This window comes from Emydura macquarii, unplaced genomic scaffold, assembly GCF_026122565.2.
Source record: "Emydura macquarii macquarii isolate MOO-44397 ecotype Brisbane River unplaced genomic scaffold, CSIRO-AGI_Emac_v2 contig_1230, whole genome shotgun sequence".
Taxonomy (NCBI): Eukaryota; Metazoa; Chordata; order Testudines; family Chelidae; genus Emydura; species Emydura macquarii.
In genome coordinates this window covers 20982389-21004744 of record NW_027131367.1, presented here as the reverse complement: position 1 = coordinate 21004744, position 22356 = coordinate 20982389, and the positions used below count along the sequence as shown (strand labels likewise).

Genomic DNA, 22356 nt, shown 5'->3' with positions numbered 1-22356 from the left:
AATAATTAGGGGGCTGGGGCACATGACTTATGAGGGGTGGCTGAGGGCTTGTTTGGTCTGCAGAAGAGAAGAGTGAGAGGGGATTTGATAGCAGCCTTCAACTACCTGAAGGGGGGATAGAGGATGGAGTTAGGCTGTTCTCAGTGGTGGCAGATGACAGACCAAGGAACAATGGTCTCAAGTTGCAGCGGGGGAGGCTTAGGTTGGATATAAGAAAAACTTTTTCACTAGGAGGGTGGTGAAGCACTGGAATGAGTTACTTATGGAAGTGGTGGAATCTTCAAGGTTTTTAAGGCCCGGATTGACACAGCCATGGGGTGATTTAGTTGGGGTTGCTCCTGCTTTGAGTAGGGTGTTGGACTAGATGACCTACTGAGGTCCCTTCCAACCCTAATCTTCTATGATTTTATGATAATCCTAGGTACTGAGCCAGGTCAAGACCTTCCGCTCTGAAACCGTGGCAGTGTTTGTGCATCCTACAGCTAAGATAAACAAACCCATGCCTGTGAGGATCAGACATGGGCTAAGGACTGCAGTGTTTATTGTGCCTGGCAGGGGCAATGCAAATAGGATCGTATTATTACAGAGGCACCCTCCTGATCCAGCCCTGCTTCTTCCCATGACCAGCTAATATATGGCAGCCATGTTGCCAGTGAGAATCTGCACTGGTTACCTCTGAGCTGAGGAAGAGAGGATTTGAGAGCTAGTCTCTGGCCCTCAGCTGTGGAAGATATGTGGGAACCTTCACTCATGAGCCTTCCAAAGAGCATGAACCACGGAGGTTCATAGAGGACCCTCCTCTCCCAGTGTAGAGGAATCTGTGCCTCTCACTATAATCTGGCATGCTACTAATCCCACTCCATGTATTTTCTGGCAACATTCACTACAGAAGGGAATCTTTGGCCTTTTGCATGGGAACACCACCATGTTCCCAGTAGGCATTGCAGGGCAGTATGCTAGGCTCAGCCACCTTTGTAAGGGACTCACCCATAGACTTGCAAAGCAGTGCAGATACCTAACAGTGAAATTGTCTAGAGTCTAGACTCTAGATCTTCCAGTGGCAAGCCAGCAAGAGACCCCTGCCTGTCCCACCTGCCCAAGAGATTGCCTTGCCCATGCAGCCAGACACATGCTGCCGAAGTGCGGCTCTGTGGAAATGTCTTGAAGAAGAATCAGGAATTAGGCCAAGATCTCCAAAACTGAATGCCTTTAATTAGGCTCCTAATTGCATATTTAAGCATATCTAAATAAGTGGACTGATTTTTTCAAAAGTGTTGAGAACCCAGCAACTCCCACTGGTTCCAGTAGCTGTTGTAGATGCTCAGTAGCTCTGGAAATAATTGATTTACATGTTTAAAGTTGGAATTTTCAAAAGAGTCTAAGGGAGTTATTGCTCATGCTGAATTTCACTGAGATTTGGGCTCCTTTGACAATCCCAGCCCAAATATGGACTGTGAAGCTCAACATGAACACCCAATTTCAGAAAATCTTGGCCTAGGTGTCTTACACTGGACTCCCAATAACGGAGTCACATGGTATTAGCCAGTACTCTTGAAAATGCAGCCCTTGACCTCTCTGCCTGAGCAGCTCTATTTGAAAATAAGGCTAGTAACTCTTCCCTATATCCCACAGAGGAGCTAAATTGGTCAAATGCTATCTATCTATCGATCGGTCCATCCATCTGTCTAGCTATCTATCTATCCAGGTTCTTGTACTGGCACCCAAGACTATGATATCTGAGAACTGCAGAAAGGCTTATAAATAGAGGCTATAATAATCTCCCATCTCCTGTAACTGCTCCACTGTCCAACAAACCCGTAAGAGGATATGTTTAAATATATCACATGGGGATACAAGGTAAAGTTGAGTGTTAAACCTTAACCTAAAAAGTGAGGGTTTGAAAGCCTGAAAGTTTGCATTAATTATGACATCTTTTGATGTTCTCTAGTGTTTAAGTGAAGTATATCTGCAACCTGAACGCTCTTAATGACTTTTTCTTTTGACAGGTAATTTTGTTGGTTTTTTTCAAAGGGCCGTCAATCTGAAGTGTATGAAAACGGCCTCTTTCTTTTTAGCTTTCTATAAATGTCAAACTGTATTTGTCAGGTGATGCTGTCATGTTCCATGAGAAGGTTTCGCTTCTAGCAATCATCAAAACCATTAGCATCATTACAATATACTGAACATTTTGGGCCCAAATTGTAAAATCCTCATGCACGTTCTTTTCAGGCAAAATCCTCCTGGCTTCACATGGGTCTAAAGACTGAGGACCTGTCCACACAGAAGTTGTATCATTTTAACTAGACCGGGACAGTTAAAGAAGTACAACACCTCCTAGCGTGGACACAAGTATACCAGTATAAATGTACTTTTATCGCTTCACCTATTCCCGGGCAGGAAGGAGCATGAGCTATACCTGTATAACGCACCTTTAAACAGATATAACAGCATCCACACTAGGGCTGGCGCTGGTATAACCACCTCAGTAAAAAAACCACCTGGGGCAAGCCCTGTATGTAGAGCAGGCCTGAGTAAGGCAGGATTTGGCCATGCTCACTTAAAGCTCCACCCTGCCGCAGAGGATGAGGGTGGGGTAGCAGCATTCTGCTGTTGGGATGGCTGGTGCCCAAGGTGCTGGGTGGGACCGTCCAGCCGGGTGAAGCAGGCTGAGGGGAGCAGGAGCTGCAGGCTTGGGGGACTGGCAGGAATGTAGCCTCTGTCAGAATAATACCAGGCCCCCTCGCTCCAGCCCTGACAGCGGGAAGTGACTGAGAGCTGCAGAAGTGACAGGCCCATGGAAAGCCACAGAGTTCCACTGGCCCCTGTGCGAAGGGCAGCACCAAACCTCACTTCAGCACCGTCCTCAGTGCCTAAAGGTGCCTCATCCTTGGCAGTGGCCCTGAGGGAATAACCCTCATCTGCCCGCAGGGAATAACTAGCTAGTCACTAGCTAGCCAAGCAATGGGCTGTTTCTGCACCTGCAGTTCCACCTCCCTCTCCAAACATGCAGCACTCCTAGCAGCAGTGGTCAGGACACGCCTGGCCGTGGAAATGCTGCCGGCAGCAGTTCCTGGAGCAGCTTGCAGATTTTTCCCTGTTGCAGTGCATTGGTCATTCTGGTCTAGATGATGCCTGCTAAACCCAGAGTGAAAGAGCGAAGCACAGATCTTCTGTGCCATGTCTCACTGCTGTACTATGAGGATTGATTTGGGCTGGGATTTCCCAAGGTATTGAAGGGTGAGATCTTGCCTTAGGCTGCTAGAAAACCCCAGACTTCTTTATTTATTTATTTCCAGTGGTCTGGGTAGCTTATACCCAAGTCAGTCACAGCCCAGTGGAGAGACCTGGCACTTAATCTCTCAGGGCTCCCGAGCAGGGTGTTAATTAAGCTGACAGTTAAGCCAGGCGAACGGCCCTCCCAACATTGTTTGCACCTGCTCAAAGTTCCATAGGCCATGGAGCCAGTGGCCACGGCCCAACCACTTTCAAGCCATGGTCTCGCACTGCTGCCGGAGTGGTCCGGAGTGTGGTGCCAGCTGCATGGTCGCAACGCCGCTGAATTTCACCTGGCTGCCCCTCTGCACAGAAAACTCAACTCCTGGCAGCACCAACTCAACCCCATGTGGTAGAGTTTGGGGAGCCTCCCTAACCAAAGAACACCAGGGGTCCCTGTGGGATGAGAGGCAGGGGACAAGCAGGGCTGGAACAGGGTCCCTGTCGGAGATGGGAGCAGGGACCAGATTTGTCCCCCTGTGACACTTTCTCGGCGTGCCCAGAGCTATGGATGACCTTGTTACCCTTTGCCTCAGCAAGAGAGAGACTGGCTGGAACCAAATTGCGTGTCTGTTCTCAGACAGTCAATCAGTTAGCCATCCAGACAAACTCCCTCAGATTCTGCCACCCTTGCAGAGTAACCCTTATCCCTGCCCCCTTGAAGGGCATTCCTCTGCAGTGTCCAGACCCTGTCACTGGACGCTCACATAAATCACCAAGTCCTCTGTCTCCACTGAAACAGTGTTAACCCCAGCCTGTTAGCTCAGCTGAGACTACACACGTCACTGGCACATTACAGCATTGAGATGATTTTATAGTAAAACCAAAACTCCCTTTATTAATAAAGTACAGCGATGTAAGTGGCACTCAGCAAAGATAATAGAAACAGAAATGGCTACAAATACACCAAAAGTGTAACCCACGTCTAAGAGACTAAACGTAACTTTTAGCAAGCCACACGCCTTTGGCCAAACCAATTTCTCACCCTTTGAGAGCTTTTGCAGAGATTGCTGGTTTTCTGCCAAATCAGGATAGAGACGTTTCATGAATCACTCCCCTCTCCCATGAGCACACCTCAGTGAAATGGCTAACAAAGGGGTTCCCTTGCCTCTTTTTTAAAGTCCAGCAAAGCTCTGAAATGGATTCTTTGACATGTACCCCCAGACAAAGTTCTTCCGCCCTACTGGTGTGCAGACACCATGCTAGTTTTCTCAGCCATCTCTTAATTTGCTTTTCCTGTTGACTTAATATGCAAACAAAGCTTGCTTTATGTTAGCTTTCCCATGCTCCATTTACACTGGGGACCTAGGCAGACAGGTTTCTTGTCTAGGAAAACCTGGTTTATCAGCCCTGCCTGGTTTGCTGGGTTTAAACATATTTTCAGCACACAAGTACAACGTCTCAATTGGTCCCTGTACATGTGTCACACAGTGGTTATGGCGACCAGTATGTTACAAGCTTTCATTTGATACCTCACACAACACTGATTAGAGCTCAATGCCATGACAGCAACGTGTTAGGTGTAATGAGTTTGTCGGGCTTGATTGGAGTTGCTGTTACATGACAGTGACGCCTTTGCAGTGAGCATTGAGGGGGCTCTTAGGGCCAACCCCCCCACCCCAAATATCTGAATTGGTGCCACTGCACCAGAGGTGGGGGCCAGCCTTCACAGCTCAACACCGTGGATTTCCACAGTCACCATCATATTTCTGTGCGCATTGTGTTAGCAGCCTCATTGATGCAATCGTCCAGGCACTGGGGTTGGGCTGCTCAGCTATGGGCAGTGCGTGGAGCGTGGTCTGTCTCGGTTGCATTGATTTGGTTTGGTGATACCTAATTTGAGCTAGACAGGGCAGAAACTGGCATGCTGGCCTGTATTACTACTGACAATCATTTGCACTGTAGCGCTGTCCAGAGGCCTGATGAGAGCAGGGCGTCCTGGTGCTAGAAGCTGCACAGCCCCATGGTAAGAGACAGGCCCTGCACCAAAGAGCTTACAGGCTGAATGGAGAGGACGGGCACAAGAAGGGTGGGCAGCTGAGGCCCAAGATCAGACCTGGTAACTCTAGATCTTTCCTTTCCTGCTTTCTCCCAGGCTTCCTCAGCGTCAGTGTAGCTGCCCACGGACCAATTCATTGGTTATTATGAGCTAGATGGTGCTTGCTATACCCAGCCCAGAGTGGAGCTGCCCTGGCTGTGCACTCTCCATGCCTCTCTGGGGGGAAGTGCAGCTCTGCGAACTGGTGACTGGGGAAGCAGCGCGGTGGGTAAACCGGCTCGCAGCACCATCCAGAGCACAGGGCTGGGACACAGCCCGCCCATGGAAGGAGACCGGCTTTCACCCCACGAGAGCCCAGGGGAATGGGACCCTAACGCTGCACTGAGGCCCTTTATCCACCCCGCTCTCACATGGGTTCTGAGCTCTCTTGGGACCCATTTGCTATGCCTACTTGCAGACAGCTGTGGAGTACAGGCTGCCGACTGCAAGGTAGCATCCCCGTGGTAGACCCCGTCCTAGATCTTCCCTGGCATCCCCAGTCAGTTTGGCCTGTAGGTGGAGCTGTGGTGCCTGGACAAGGGGAGGGTGTATATGACAAGTGCTGGTGAACAAGAGCAGCTGTGCGAATTCCATCCCTGTGCAAAACTCGGGGGGGGGGGGGAGAATCACTGTTTATTGCTAACTGGGAAAGGTCAAAATCAGCCAGGGAACTAATATTTCCAGACTCATTAACCAACTCTGTGTTAGCTAAGGGCATCATTACAAGGACTGGGCAGTTTTTAAAAAAAATTAATTTTAAATATTACAGAGAAACTAAACTAGCGAGATCAGTCAGAATAGAGTGGATACATGTGTATTTAAGACAAACAGAGAACTGATAGAGATTTCTGTATGTCAGCTTTGGGAGGGGAAATAATCCCCCCCAAAAAAGAAAAAAAACAACAACGAAACAATCTGGCAATCTAATAGCCCTAATAACTGGATCAGTGGGTCACCTCCAATCTATGAACTGTATTGGTCCAAAAAAACAAAAAACCAAGAGGAAATAGACCAACTGTACTGAAGAGGAAGATTCCAGTATTGCCAATCCCAGACATTCAAAAATCAAGAATTAACCCCACCTCCCCAAATCATAAGATTGCCTGACAAATCATGAGATTTTAAAAAATAATACATTTGAGGTTCTTTGTATTTACCTTCTAGTATCTCACCCAGTTGTGTTCCTGTAGGGCACATTTCAATCTCTTCTCCTCAGCCATGAGGGCTAGAAACATATTTTGTTTTTTAATAAAAGCTGAGCCTCTCACCTCCTCAGCTGATTCCGGGCATTGGCACATGAAGTATCATACCAGTGTCATAGGACTTGGGATAAAATTACAAGAGTTGGCAACACTGATATTATCCGCTCAGACTTACTTGCACTCTCTGAGGCTTTAGATGGGGGTTGTATGCCACATGGCTCAGCCGTGCCTACGCTGGGCGAGTGCAGCTATACTGCTATTTATACGCAGACCAGAGGAAGTCTGTAAATGAGCAGGAGAATCACACCCCTCACTCCTCACGTAAGTGGCACCCATATGTAACAACAGCTGGGAGTGCACTTACCACCATGGGCAGAAAGACACGTGCTAGCTCTGGTTGAGATATACCCTGACAGGCCATCAATATAGAATTGGCCATCTCAGATCCCATAACCCCAGGAGGTATCTAGTTCAACTCCCTGCTCAAAGCAGGGCCAACCCCAACGAAACCATCCCAGCCAGGGCTTTGTTAAGTTGAGCCTTAAAAACCTCTTTAGTCTTATCAAAATAATGCAGATTTAGTCAGACTTCACCAGTTTTTATCCTCAGGTCTGTTGGGAGGAAGGCAGGGCTCTGAGCCTCCGTGCTCTAATGCCTATTTCAATAAATCCTTTCCCTCTATGCAGAAACATTGTGCTACAAGTATCTAGTCTCCTGGAGTTTTTAGCATTTACAGCTGGCATGGGTGGTGCTCCTTGTTGGCCTCCGGGCCTTTGCCTCTGTGCTTGCCCCATGGTGCAAAGGACAAGCACTTGGCAAACCACACCCTACCTATTGTTACATCCCCCCTTAGTTTCTCCATCATTGGTTCAATGACACTCATTGAACTGACACCACTGTTCAAAGATAAGGGGCGGTTAAGCGTCCAGCATGTTGCCTGCTTAAACCAACTTGTTTTTTCAGATGAGCCTGTCTGGTTTGGTTTGGTCTGACCCCTTTGAGATGGAAGACTGAGGACTTTTCTACATGAATAAAGATCAATTTTAAATCACTTTAGTTAAATGGATGCATCCTCCTAATGTAGATACACTCAAATTGCTTTAACCCTCACCTGTACCATTTCAGCTTCTGTTGGTAAATTATGCACGAAGAGAAACCTATTTAAGCAGGGCCTAAGTGTGTCTACATAAGAGGTTTGCTCCTGTTTAATTAGATCACTTTAAAGCTAGTTTGGCTTACCTGCTGCAATTCTTCTGCCCAGGTACAATAGTATCATGTGCCTAGACCCTGTTCTACATACAGACTTGCACCAAAATAACAAAGGTGCAAATTAAAACCAAGTTAGTTCTGCTGTTGCTAATTTGTCTGTGGACATTCTCATTATGGACTAAAAATGGCTAAAGTTGATTTAGCTAAAGTCGATTTGTTACCATAAGAACATTAAAAACATAAGAATGGCCATATTGGGTCAGATCAATGGTTCATCTAGCTCAGTATCTTGTCTTCTAACAGTGGCCAATGCCAAATGCTTCCAAGGGCACTCTTCAAGTGATCCATCTCTTGTCGTTCAGTCCCAGCATTTGGCAGTCAGAGGTTTAGGGATACCCAGAGCATGGAGTTACATCCCTGACCATGTTGACTAATAGCCATGCCTATCCTCCATGAACTCTTCTCATGTGGATGCTGTTCCACATCTTTAATCATTGTTGTTATATGTTCTCTGCACATTTTCCATTTCTAATATATCTTTTTTGAGATGGGTCAACCAGAACAGTATTCAAGGTGTGGGCGTATCATGGGTTTATCTAGTGGCATTATGATACTTACTGTCTTATTATCTATCCTTTTCCAAATGGTTCCTAACATTTTGTTAGCCCTTTTTGACTGCTGCTGCAGATGTTTTCAGAGACCTATCCATGATGATGCCAAGATCTCTTTCTTGAGTGGTAACAGCTAATTTAAACCCCATCGTTTTGTATGTATAGTTGGGATTATGTTTTCCAATGTGTATTACTTTACATTTATCAACACTGAATTTCATCTGCCATTTTCTTGCCCAGTCATCTGGTTTTGTGAGATCCAAACTCTGCTTTGGACTTGAGTAATTTTGTATCATCTGCAAACTTTGCCACTTTATTGTTTACCCCTTCTTCCAGATCATTTATGAATATGTTGACCAGCACTGGCCCCAGTACAGATCCTTTGGAACACCACTATTTACCTATCTCCACTCTGAAAACTGAACATTTATTCCTACCCTTTGTTTCCTGTCTTTTAACCAGTTACTGCTTAGTTTCCTGCAGAGCTTTGATGAGGGACCTAATCAAAGGCTTTCTGAAAGACCACTGGATCATCCTTGTCCACGTTTGTTGACCTCCCCACACCAAATAATTCTAAAAGATTGGTGAGGCATGATTTCCCTTTATAAAAATCATGTTGACTCTTCCCCAACAAATCCTGTTCAGCTATGTGTCTGATAATTCTGTTCTTTACTATGGAATGGAAGATGGGATGGATCAGCTAGGAAAGCTATCTCTTGGAGGTCAGAAAGTACCTCAAAAAAAAGTGAGAACAGCCAAAATCCAAGCATAGTTGTATCTTGCAAAGGAAATTAAATTAAATTAAAACCAATAGCAAATGGTTCTATATCCCTATAAATAAAAAGAAAACAAAGAATGAAGGAAAAGGTATGATGAGACTGCCTACAATGGCATGTTGCTGATATGTAACTGCTAGTAGTAAATATACCCAATGGCCAGTGATTGGACATTAGATGGGGAGGGGTCTGAGTTACTACAGAGAATTCTTTCCCAGGTGTCTGGCCGGTGGGCCTTTCCCACATGCTCAGGGTCTAACTGATCGCCATAAGTGGGGTCGGGAAGGAATTTCCCACAGATCAGATTGGCAGAGACCCTGGGTTTTTTTTTTGCCTTCCTCTGCAACATGGGACATGGGCACTTGCAGGTTTAAACTAGTGGAAATGGTGGATTCTGGGTAACTTGAAGTCTTTCAATCATGATTTGAGGATTTCAGTAATTCAGCCACAGGTTAGGGGTCTATTACAGGAGTTGGTGGGTGAGGTCCTGAGGCCTGCAACGTGCAGGAGGTCAGACTAGCTGATCATGATGGTTCCTTCTCACCTTAAAGTCTATGAGTATATAGTTTCCACCAATCTGGTACTGAAGTTAGGCTTACCAGCCTGTAATTGCCAGGATTGCTTCTTGACCTTTTTAAAAAAATTGGTATTACATTAGCTATCCTCCAGTCATCTGGTACAGAGGCTGATTTAAGTGATAGATAACATAGCACAGTTAGTAGTTCTGCAATTTCACATTTGAGTTCCTTCAGAACTCTTGGGTGAATCCCATCTGGTCCTGGGAACTTATTACTGTTTGATTTATCAGTTTGTTCCAAAACTTCCTCTATTGACACCTCAGTCTGGGACAGTTCCTCAGATTTGTTACCTAAAAAGAATGGCTCAGGTGTGGGAATCTCCCTCACATTCTCAGCAGTGAAGACTAATGTGAAGAATTCATTTAGCGTCTCCTCAGTGGTCTTTAGCAAATCACTCATCCAATGGCTCCACTAATTGTTTGGCAGGCTTCCTTCTTCTGATGTACTTCAAAAAAATGTTGCTGTTAATTTTTGAGTCTTTTGTTAGTTGCCCTTTAAATTCTTTTTTTGCCTGCCTAATTATACTTTTAAATTGAACTTGCCAGAGTTTATGCTCCTTTCTATTTTCCTCAGTAGGATTTGACATCCAACTTTAGCTAAATTGACTTTAGCCACTTTTATTCCCTAAGAAGAATGTTAACACACAGATTTATACCAAAATAGTCAAATCGGTTTTAGAACACTGATTTAGTTAAATTGGTGCAGTTTTGTGTGAAGAACAATTGCTGAGATAGATGAGAGATTAGATTAGATTTGTCTCAAATATAAAGCCTTTGATGAGAAATTCTTTTCAGTGTGTGATGAAATACTTCTCCCTGTCCTTATCCCCCGCTTCTTCTGTCCTGTCCAATATTCCTTGGGTTACTTTTTCTTTTAAATCACATTGCATTTATTTTACACTCCTCCAAATTCTGAGTTTGGAGAGTATGTACGTACTGACGGTGGCAAATTTGCCGCCCTCAGATTGACCTATCTGGATTGATTGAGCAGCAGAGAAGACCCGCTCAATGGATCCGGAAGTCGATCAATTAAACCACCTTCTCAAAAGGCGTAGCACTGCGTCAACAGGAAAGCATTTCCCGTCAGCGCAGCGTAGTGGAGACAGCATGCAGAAGAGGATTTAGTAAGTTGACATGCGTAGCTTGCGTAACTCCCGTCGACTGCTGCCGAATTTCCCTGGAAGTGTGTACTAAGCCTCAATGTACTGCCAGTGTTTGTACTGCCAGTGAGCTTCCACTGGTGACATTTGGGATTGTTGGCCTGAAGGAAGCTGAGGCAGGGGTTGCGGCCTGGCATACAAGGCTGAAGCCATGTTTCATCAGAGTTATACAAAAACTTCCAGCTATCTTCTCCTTCCCCCTAACCCCCCTCCCCCAAGAATAAACCTGGGTCACCTTTAAAAAGTCTGAAAATGCCCTGGGAAGCTGTGATGTTTTGGGGGCCACCCAAACCAGTAAGGGGTTCTGTCACTGCGTGAGCTGTAACTTTCCAGGCCTTTGTACTGTGCACCTATGGTTCAAATCCCAGACACCAGGAGCCAGCCCACAATCAAAAGGTCTCAGCCTGGCTCTATTTGCAGGGTGACAACCACAACCCTTCCAGTCCTGGGTCCCCCAGCAAACATGTTCCCTGAGTTCTTAATTACCAGACACTTGGACCATTCCCCGCTAGTTCCTCAGCCCCAAAGGGGTGAAACCAGCCCCAGTTATCAGCTCACTTTGGCACTCACACTCCATACAGTTTGCACACCGGAGACCTGCTTGAGAAAAAAATAAAACAAAAAGTTTATTTAATAGAAAAACCACAGATTCCAAAGATGAACTAGCCAGGGGAAGCAAACAGATTCAAGTTACAAAGGAAATGAACATAAAGATGCAACCTCAAGCTTTTCACTTTCATATTAGATACAATTCTTTTCCTAATAAGAGTTATCTAGTGCCCTAAACCAATTTTTCAGCATACCCCTTAACTATAGAAGGGATCCAGCATTCATGGACAGCCTCCCCTCTTGGGACTGTCCCCCAAGTTCTGGATGATCTTCAGTTCAAACCCTTCAATTTTAAAAGGGTTTGCAGATTTTTTTTCTTCAGTCACTATAAAAGGGTTACCTAGGGAGGTGGTGGAATCTCCATCCTTAGAGGTTTTTAAGGCCCGGCTTGACAAAGCCTGGCTGGGATGATTTAGTTGGAGTTGGTCCTGTTTTGAGCAGGGGGGTGGATTAGATGACTTCCTGGGCTCCCTTCCAACCCCAATATTCTAGTATTCTATGATATTCAAAGTGGGGAAAACTCCCTCCTTTCTGTGTTTCTGAAGACTGGGGTTTTCTTTTCAGTTTCAAGCTGTTCCCATTTTCTTTGATGGTTCCTCTTGGTGGTTCCCATTTTTCTTTGATGGACAATGGCTAGGTGTTAGAAGACAGTCTCTTCTGACTGGGGAGGTAGCCCTCCCTGCCTGATTGCTTCACTGCCCTGTTGTGAGGTGAAGCTGAAGTGACACCACAGTTATAATTACAATTTTCTATGTCTACACATACATATAAAACCACAAACTGCATACATATCTCAGAGTGACTGTTAAGTTCTGTGCCTTGAAGTTTCATAAGAGATCTTACTCAATGTACTCTTATATTAAAACATAGTATGCAATCAGTTGGTTAACTGAGTAATGCCGTAATCGGCTCTACACTGGAGTTGGCTGGTCTAGAGACAGGATGACCAGCTATGCCATTGGCCCCAATACCGGTGGCTGCTGCAGAAAGCCTCAAAATATGAAGCATCGCCTGCAACGCCAGCTGGTTGTATGCAAATGCGCTTCCAGTTACCGAGCAGAGTGAAACAATCGGGCAATCACCTATGCACAGATGTGGTGGGAAGCGATGCGAGGCCTCACACACAGAAAGTTGATTTAACTGCGTATGTTGAGAGGTTTACACCTTCCGTTCTCCTCTTGGGGTGGCTGGACTTTGACTGTCACAAAGACAATTCCCCAGCGTTCTGTGATCACTCACTGTCCCTCACCTGATTTATAGCAACTACGCAATAGTCACTTCCCTCCTGAACGTTTGGAAAATTCTACATGCTATGTTCCTAGCAAATAAACTGAGAAGTTAGATAAAAAAACACTTGTTGGAAGGCTGCAGCGTAACATGACTTCATTTCTTAGAATCCAGGAGATCTATTCAGGGCAAGAGCTGTTCAGGTGCAGAGGGTCTTTAATCACTATCCTATTCAGAGATTGACACACAGTCATCCCTCTGTCTTCTTAGCATGGGGAATCTGCGATGAAAATATAGCAAAAATAATCCTAAAGGTTGAGACATACCAGAGTTCATAATCTGAAACAGAATTCATAAACTGTACATAGGCAGATTCCCCAAAATGTCCCAACAACATCTGAAGTTACAGTATGCTCCCCATATATGGTTTTAAAAGGACAAAACAAGACAAAGTTAAAGTTGAGTGTGCATCAACTGGTTGGGGTGACAGTGCATGATGCTGGATTCTGTGTTAAAGGTGCAGCAGTTTTGTAAACAAAGAGTAAATGGTCTGGAGTGGTGTTAGCTGAACTCCACTAAACAGGCTTGCAACTGCTGCTTTTTTCAAATAATTTTTTTAGTGGGAGAGACACAAAATGTCTCCCAAGGTACTAACTAGAATGAAATCCTGCAAATACTGAACAAGGTGCTTGGGACAGAATGTATGTGTAACCCACACCCTTTCCATGGGGTGCTCTGATCCTTTCTAGTGGCTGGGCTATGTGTAGAGGGGGATGAGGTTATTACAGTCGTGGGCCCTTTAGCTCAGGCAGAAGCAGCTGATGCTTTAAGATTCAGGGGCCCTTGAATCAATCCCTGCAACTGACAACGCACCCAGGAGTATGGTGTAATATAGGCAAAGTAGAAATCAGAGGCTTCCCCACCAGAAGTACTGAGAATGTGGGTTGGGACAGAGTGGAAACCAGTGGTAGTGATTACTCTGGGTGACACTCATCCCCATATAGAAGACTGGTCCAGGCACTGCTTACGTCTCACATCAGGCCTTTGGCCCAGGGTCTCAAGGTGCTGTTGTTTAATTCTTCTTATGTCTAGTGGGCTTCTGCTGATACTGGCAATAATCAGGCATCTGGGCCAAGTGGGAAGGCTGGTATTCTCTAAGGAAATAGACTATCTGGTGGGGAGACTCAGCTGGTCTTCTCTGTCAAGCCTCTTTCAACTTGTAGACATTTCAGGGCCATACCTTCTGGCATTGCTGCTATATTTTTTCCGGCTGACATCATGTCTCCTCCAGGAGGGCATTCCTGTGTTACATTTTTGTGGCTGTATCAGACAGAGAGGGAACATTTGAGGTGTTTCTGTGTAATTGCATGCATGGCCAAGATAGATTCAAAGGCATCTACTGTAGCCTGATCTATAGATTATATTGATTACTTAAGAATCCCCAGTTATTACTTTGAGAGCTGACAGGTTCTTGTCCCAAGATCAGGCCCAGTATTATTTAAATTATTATATAGTTGGGAATCCCGACGTGCACAGTTACAACACTCACACTACAGGAACTCATCTATATTTAAATATAGTTTATTACTACATTTAGCACAGTCACAAATACCCAAACTCAGTAAGGTAGATAGAGATACTATAGAATGTACATCTGCACATCCATATACACACACCATCCCTTGCAGAACAACCCGAAATGTTAGCCAGCATCTTCCTCATTACCATGACCTTCCCCCTCATCACCTGTGGCATTCATTCTGGCACTTCCCAAACTTCTTCTCCTGCTGCCCCAGGGCTTGGATGTAACTTTTATAATACGATACGCTGACTCCACTATGAAAAGTTGCAGAGGGGTAGCCATGTTAGTCTGTATACAGCAAAAACAACGAGAGTCCTGTAGCACTTTAAAGATTAACAAATGTAACCCGAAGTGGGTTACAGCCCACGAAAGCTTATGCCTGCAGAAATTAAATTTGTTAGTCTTTAAAGTGCTACAGGACTCTGGTTGTTTTGACTCCACTACGTTTGCTGCATATTCAGTAGGGGACTTTCCCCTTTTTCTTATTTGTATTTCCTCACCTTACTAATGTTGGAGTGTCCTTCTGCTACAGGTTAGCATGTCAATGATTTCAACTTATCATATACATCAATTCGTTACCATGGCTGTCTTGTGGCTAGGGTTCTGCGGATGTAGCTCATGTACCTATTATGTACGTCAGTTCATTGCCATGACACACTTGTGATTGGATCATGTACCTGTGGTTAGAACTTCTTCTTAAACACTCTATTTTCAGCTCCCCAATACTTGGGGTTTTCCATTGGGCCATTTTTCTGTTTAACGTTTATCTGTTCAAATGTCATAGGCCTCAAGCCTGAGGCTAACTTGCTGAAGCTAACGTCTGACAGGACACAGGCCTGCAGGCTCCTTGCATCACTGTTGAATATAATGGAAAGCAGTGAATGTAATAAAGGCGAGCTAGCCCTATGGGCTCTACTACGTCGTGCCCCATCTGCCTTGCTCATCTTGAGACTGCTTTGACTAGCCTGGGAGTAGTTTGGCACTTTCAATCATCTGGAGCCAAGATGCAGCTTTTCTTCTTCCACGCACTACTGTTCTCTCTAATGTCCTCAGGCTTAACCTGAGTGAGAACAAGGGGAGAATAAGGGGAGCTTAACCTGCGTGCGAATAAGATGTTGGCGAACCCAGTGCTTTTTATTGTCCTCAACATATTCTCAGGGTTGCAGCCTTCACAAAGCAATTCACTGACAAGTTTGATCCATCCACTAGTTCCAGTAACAGCATTGCCCAATCCAAGGGAGCTAGGGAAAGGTGAAAGAGCAAATGACTGATATTCCTGCAAATGCTTCGCAGCCCTTGCTTCCCAGAGAGCTAATCTCTGTACCATTCAGTTATGGGAGCCGTTCATTTTCATGAGACCATTAATGACTAAAGCCCTGCCTGTTCTGCATGGACAAAGACTGCACAGGTATTTGCCTGTATGTGTTTCATTCTGGGGTGAAAATTGCTGACAACCCTGGGGAGGTTGGGAGTCCCCTGTCCTGGTTGTGTTGGTCGTTTCTGGACACACTGAAAGCGTAGTCACTGAAAGCCTCTCAGTGAAAGGAATGCAGAGGAGGAGATTTACTGAGCCTTAATCCTGACCATTAAACAGTCCCCCAGCCCATTGACACAAGGCTTACATTGAACCCTCCTGTTAGTTTTGAGAGGGCCCGGGGTTCAATGAGAACAGATACTCCCCTACTGACACCTCTGTGATGATGTGTATTAACGCAAGGCCGTGACAGTATGCAAGCAGGCCAGTGTTCAAGGGCCAAAGAGGCTGCACAGCTTTAAGCAGGAGCTCATATTTCCCCAGCATTAGGGCAAAGGTAACATTCAGAAGGTGCCACAGAAGCTGCTTCCTTGGAATAATGTTGAGGTTGTTTCTTCAGGCTGTGACTTGTCTCCACTACACAGTTTTATTGACAAAAATCAGCTTTCATCGACAAAACAGTGGAGGTACACACTGAAATGCTCCTCCCGCAGACGTAACTCCTCTGCTATGCCGACATAATAAAACCACCTCGACCAGCGGCATAGAGGTTTTTGCAAGGGAGTTAAAGTGATGTGGCGTCAGTGTAGACACCGCACTTGATTATGCCACCCTAATTGGCCTCATGAGATGTCCCACAATGCCATCATGACCACTCTGGTCAGTCAGTTGAACTCTGCTGCCCCATTTAAAAGTCTGGGATTTTGTTGAAATTCCTCTTCCTGTTTGCTCAGCATGCACAGGTCCCGCAGCAGCTTCGCAGCTGACCATGCCAGCTGTACGCAGCAGACGCTCTCCTGCAGGGAGCACACTGGAGCTGTTGGATCTGCTGAGTCTCTGGGGAGAGGAGGCTGTGCAGTTGCAGCTTTGCACCAGCCATGGGAATTTCGATACCTACGGGCTGATTGCTAGTGGCCTGTTGGAGCAGGGACACGCAACAGTGTTGTGTTAAAATCAAGGAGCTGAGGCAGGTGTTCCAGAAGGCAAGGGAGGCCAGCCATTGCTCTGGTACGGAGCCAAAGACATGCCACGTCTATAAGAAGCTGCACACCCTCCTCGGCGGCGACCCCCCCCCTCCTCCACCACCAACAGCCCCATGGATACTTTGAGGGGACTGGAGGCAGCAGCCAGCAGACTCAACTCCAGTGAGGAAGTGGTGGATGAGGAGGATAACGTGGAGGAAGCTGAGGATGCTGACAATGAGGAATCTGGAGGACGACGTGGAGCACACAGCAGAGTTGTCTGGTGGTGCAGTGAGTCAGGACCTCTTTTCCAGTCTGGAGGGGTCTAGCCAATCCCAGCACTCTGGTGCTGGCGCACAGGATGCAGGAAAGGGGAACTCCGGTAAGTGCTCATTTTGCTTAGATACTGCATGCTGGGAGGAGATTGAGCTCTCATGTACTTTGTACAACAGATAAAGGAGGGATAAGGGATAGAAATTAATAACAGAGCCTGTCCATCTAGGCAGCGGAGCCATGGCAGAAAAGTTTGTTAATGTACAGAAGGATGTCCTGGGAATCCTCCACAGAGAGCTCTAGGAAACTTTCCTATAGATGTTCTGCAATCCTCTGCTGAAGGTTCCATGGGAGAGCTGCTTTATTCCTCTCCCCACAGTAGGAAATTTTGCTATGCCACCTGGCAATTATTTCTGCAGAGAACAGAGCAGCACACAAGCGAGCAGCATACAGGGCCATGCTCATGCAGGAGATGCACCTTTGCATCCTGGATTACCTTTAGGAGTGAGATATCAGGTTCGATTACCCCAGCCTGTGGAAAAGGGCAACAATATTCAGAAGAGGCTCACTAGCTGTTTATAATAACCACCTTCTCAAATCACCTTTTGTCCCTTCTTGCCTATTCCCCCTTGCCTCCCTTCCCGCCCCTCTGCGAACTCACCATAATTGGGACTTGTGCTGACCTGTGTGCTAGCCAAAGGACAGTGAGAAAGAAGTGTGTGTACATTTTGTGATTCACAGCTGTGAGCGCACTCCCAATACTGTTCATTGTTTCTTTGGCTTCCGCAGATGTGCCCTTGACAACCCACTCCACCACACCGGCAAAGCGCCTCCGTCAGATAAGGCAGCGACCCAGAAAGAGTAAGGAGGCTATGTTTCATGAAATGCTGCAGTCAGCAGATGCGAAACACAGTGAAACAAGAGTGTGAAGGGAGACAATTAATGCAAGACTCAGGCTGGATAGCCAGGAAAGGACACAGGGGCAGGAGTGGCCGATAAAACTCCTGGTGGGCCAAACAGAGATGTTGAAGTCCCTCATTAGCCTGCAATCTGAGCACATCCGTGCCCGACTTCCCCTCCAGCCACTACAGAACTCCAGGCCATGCTCTCCCCAAACTCCCCCACTACATTCCTCCCGTGTTCCCGGTCCCTCACAGCACTCCTCGGCTAGGGACTGGTTTGCCAACAAAAGCTGGAGTTACACCCAGCTGTGAAAGCCCCAACCTCAAGACTGTTCCTCATTTTCATGTCCCCTGTTTGACAAAAAGTTAGCGTTTTATTCCATCATTAAACTTGAGTCTTTGAAACAAAATGAGTCTTTATTTGTGACATACATCCCTCGCTCAGTGCTAACACTGAACTACAGTGGCTATTGTTAGGAATATTTGCCCCTTGCAATTAATGCTCAGGAAACAAACACCACAGGGGTAATTCATGGCAGCAAGTAAGCATTGCCTGGCCGAATGCATTATTTACAGACACATTACTAGGAATCATTGTCAAAATGCTTCTTCAAAGCCTCCCTGATTTGAATAACCTCCTGCTTCACCCCTCTGATAGTCCTTCTATCTGGCTGCTCAAAATCAGTAGCCGGCCAATCGATCTCAGTGGTCCACCTCTGGGAAAACTTTTCCCCCTTTGATTCACAAATATTATGGAGAGTACAGCAGGCTGCAATGACCATCAGGATATTTTCCTCATTGAGGTCTAACTAGCCAAAAGACAGCACCAGAGACCTTTTAATCGGCCAAAGGCACTTTCAGTGGTCATTTGGCACCTCCTGAGCCTGTTGTTAAAGCTCTCCTTGCTGCTGTGTGGGAGCAAGGGATAGGTGGGATCACTAAGGGTCACTATGGGATTTGCACATCCCCTATTGGAATATTCTGGTCCAGAAAGAAAGTCCCAGTGTGCAGCTTTCTATATAGTCCAGTGTTCTGAAAGATGCATGCATCATGCACCTTCTCTGACCACCCCACATTGATGTCAATGAAATGGCCCCAGCCATCCACCAGCACCTGCAAGACCACAGAGAAGTAGCCCTTTCGGTTGATATACTCCATCACAAGATGGTCAGGGGCCAAAATTGGGATATGCATTCCGTCTATCGCCCTGCTGAGTTAGGGAATCCTATTGCCTCAAAGCCATCATTACCAGGAATCATAGGCCTTCGTAGCAGGAGGCAATTAATGGCCCTACACACTTGCATCACCATAGCCCCCAAATGGACTTTCCATCTCCAAACTGATTCACGACTGACCTGTAGCAGTCTGGAGTTGCCAGCTTTCACACAGCGGTCAACAATCACCTTTCCACAGTGAAGGCAGCTCTCGTTCTGGCATCTCTGAGCTACATTGCTGGAGCAAGCTCCACACACAGTTCCAGGAAGGTGGCTTTTTGCATCTGAAAGTTCCTCAGCCACTGCTCGTCATCCCATACCTGCATCATGATGTGATCCCACCACTCACTGCCTGTTTCCCGAGACCAGTACCGATGGGCCACTGTGGCAAGCTGTTCCGTGGCTGTAGAGTGACCAGATGTCCCAATTTTATAGGGTCAGTCCCGATATTCAGGGGTTTGTCTTTTATAGGAACCGATTACCTCCTCCCCCAGTCCCGATTTTTCACACTTGCTATCTGGTCACTCTACGTGAATGCTAGCAGCAATCTTGAATTATTTGTTTCCTTGGCAGACATCACCAATTCACTCTCTGATTTGCAGCTCATGAAATACTGCAGGGCCAACCGCATTGTGTTCATAACACTCATCAACACAATGGTCAGCAGCTCAGGATCCATGCTGTCAGGCAGAGATGGCGGGCGCACACTTTACAAGGACTGTTGAAAAACGGCGCAAAACTAAGTAGGAAGCCCATGGAATGATGGGATAGAAAGAACTGCATCATAGGAGGTGAGCACATCCCCATGATGCACCACAATCCATTCCCAGCGCTCCCAGCAGTAGTGGGTGACAGAGGATGACGAGTTCCAAAGTGGTATAGCTACCCACAATGCACTTCTCTCTGTTGATGCAAGAGCAACGACTGAGGTCACGCTGTATGGACATGTTCCACTGATGTTATTAAAGCGACTTATGATCATATGACGTAACTTAAGTCTACTTAACTCTGTAGTGTAGACATGGCCTTAGTTTTGGCAGGTTGTTCTATCTGCTCAGCCTCAGGCATTGTGGTAGTGCCAATGGGTCAGACTGACACCTCACGCCTAGTGTATCTCCATTCCATGCCTTATGTGCCTTAAAATCCAACAAAAGGAGTATGTGTGCTGAGTCCCTATTTCTATAACAGAGCAGCTACAAGAGAAGAACAACAGGCAGACCCATGCCCTTGTCATGGAACAAACTGCACAACACAGAGCTGAATGGTTTGTATGTTGGCCTTCATTTCCCTGAGCTCCTAAGCAACTTTAGGATGGACGGCATATTTCTGCCCCGATTTCCTGTCAGGTCCCCCAGTGCTAATATAATATAATATAAAATTAGTCAAAATGATGGGTTGAAATGAAACATCTCACTCCTTAAAGTGAAATGATTCTATAAAGGTGTTTCAATGTTTCTGAAACAAAGTTTTTTGTTATTTTTGTTTCATGCTAAATTTGGAAATTTCAGCTTTTTGTTCCAACTCAGGACAAAAGGAAATTTCTAAATGTCCACATTTCTCACAGCCTGGAAATTCTGTTTTTCAACCAGCTCGAATTCTCATTGACCTGGTGATACTACAAATCACATGGTATTGTGACATGGACCCAGTACAGGGGGTTGATTGTGTGACATGTTACAATAACATGTGAGGTAGCATTCACGTATGAGCTGATGTCCCTGTTGTACCCATAGGGCTGTGTGTGTGTATATATATGTACACCGTGGTCATGTGTAATACATACATATTCACACAGTGCAAACAGACCCTGGCATCTATAAGCACAGTGCTACAGCTGTCTATGGCAATGCCTACATCTCTGAAGAATGAGTTGAATGGCCTGATGGGTCTCCATGTTTGTGCTGCCTTAGACATTATCCAGCACACCAGAGGTGTTGTTCCAGAGTGGCGTTCTCTGCACACCATCGCTGCTATCCCTCCTGTGACCACACCCTCGGCCCCTCCTAACACGGTTTCCCTTTCTTTTTCCCTCACAGCTGACAAAGAAGCCGATGAATATTACATGAAGAGGCGACATCTTCCTGATCTGGCAGCACGGGGGACCCTCCCTCTCAATGTCATCAAAATGTCTCAGACACAGACCAACCAAAGGGAGCGGCCCCGCCGGCCTGTGCGGGCCATGTCCCAGGACAGAGTGCTGTCACCCGAGAGGGTCATGCCTGAGGAATTCAGCATGTCCTATGAACGCATCCTCTCTGATGAACAGCTTTTGTCCGCAGAGCGCCTCCATTCCCAAGATCCCCTGCTCTCCCCAGAGCGGTCGGGTTTTGCAGACCAGTCCATGTCGCGCGCATTGTCACACACAGACGTCTTTGTTTCTACGCCGGTCTTGGATCGCTACAGGATGACAAAGATGCACTCCCATCCCAGTGCCTCAAATAACTTGTACAATACCTTATGTATGAACCAAACTTCCGCCAAGCGCCAAGCGTTCGCCTCCCGACGGCACAACACCGTGGAACAACTGCATTATATCCCAGGACACCACCAACATTACCGCACAGCGAGCAAAACAGAGGTGACTGTTTGATATGATACTGTGCTTTGTAGATAATCAGTAAGGACTGGTGTGACCCCAGTAGCCCAAACTGCAGTGGCCTTATAGGCCAAGATAACCTCTAACTGAGTGTCTGAAAAGACTTTTCTGACAGTCACATCGGCATTGTTTTTAAAACCATTCTCACGTTGTTGACATAAGAAGAAAAAACAAATAGGGAGGGAAATTGGAGAGAATCCCCAACCTGCATCAGTTTCTGTCAAAGAAAGCCCTAGCAGTAGATGGCGCCTTCCAAGGACTGATCTGCCGTAATTCACTCCTTTTTATGAATTTCGGACTTTTTAACTTCAATTGCTCCATGCGGACCCCGTCTCACAGAGCCCATGATACGACTGCAGCATCCTAGCCTGGCACGGTGGGGCCCTGCAGTCATCTCTCACACTGGCTCCTTTGGCCAGTATTGACTGTTTCCGTGACTACTTATATTGCCCTGGACTGCTAATAGTCACAGCTGGGCCATTAGATGCTAGCGTGTCCCCAAACCGCTTTTGTCGTTCCTGAAGCTTTGAGTGATTTTAAAGGCAAAGCTTACTAGGGGGTTGTCAGATCTAGTGACACGAATAGCCTAGCTGATAAATGAAGTCTTCTTTATATTAAATATACTCATAAAACAGAAATCTAATAGTGCCTACAAATCGCCTGCTGTCTCA

The 22356-nt window shown here is 46.1% G+C and overlaps 1 protein-coding gene across 1 annotated transcript in view; it reads left to right on the top strand.

Annotated features, from left to right (window-relative positions):
• Positions 1 to 21679, top strand: part of SHISA6 (shisa family member 6) — a 329086-nt gene extending 307407 nt beyond the window's left edge. The window contains exon 7 of the mRNA XM_067547748.1: positions 21126 to 21679. Within this exon, the coding sequence (XP_067403849.1) occupies positions 21126 to 21679 (554 nt within the window). The remainder of the gene's footprint in view (positions 1 to 21125) is intronic.
• Positions 21680 to 22356: the final 677 nt, after the last annotated feature.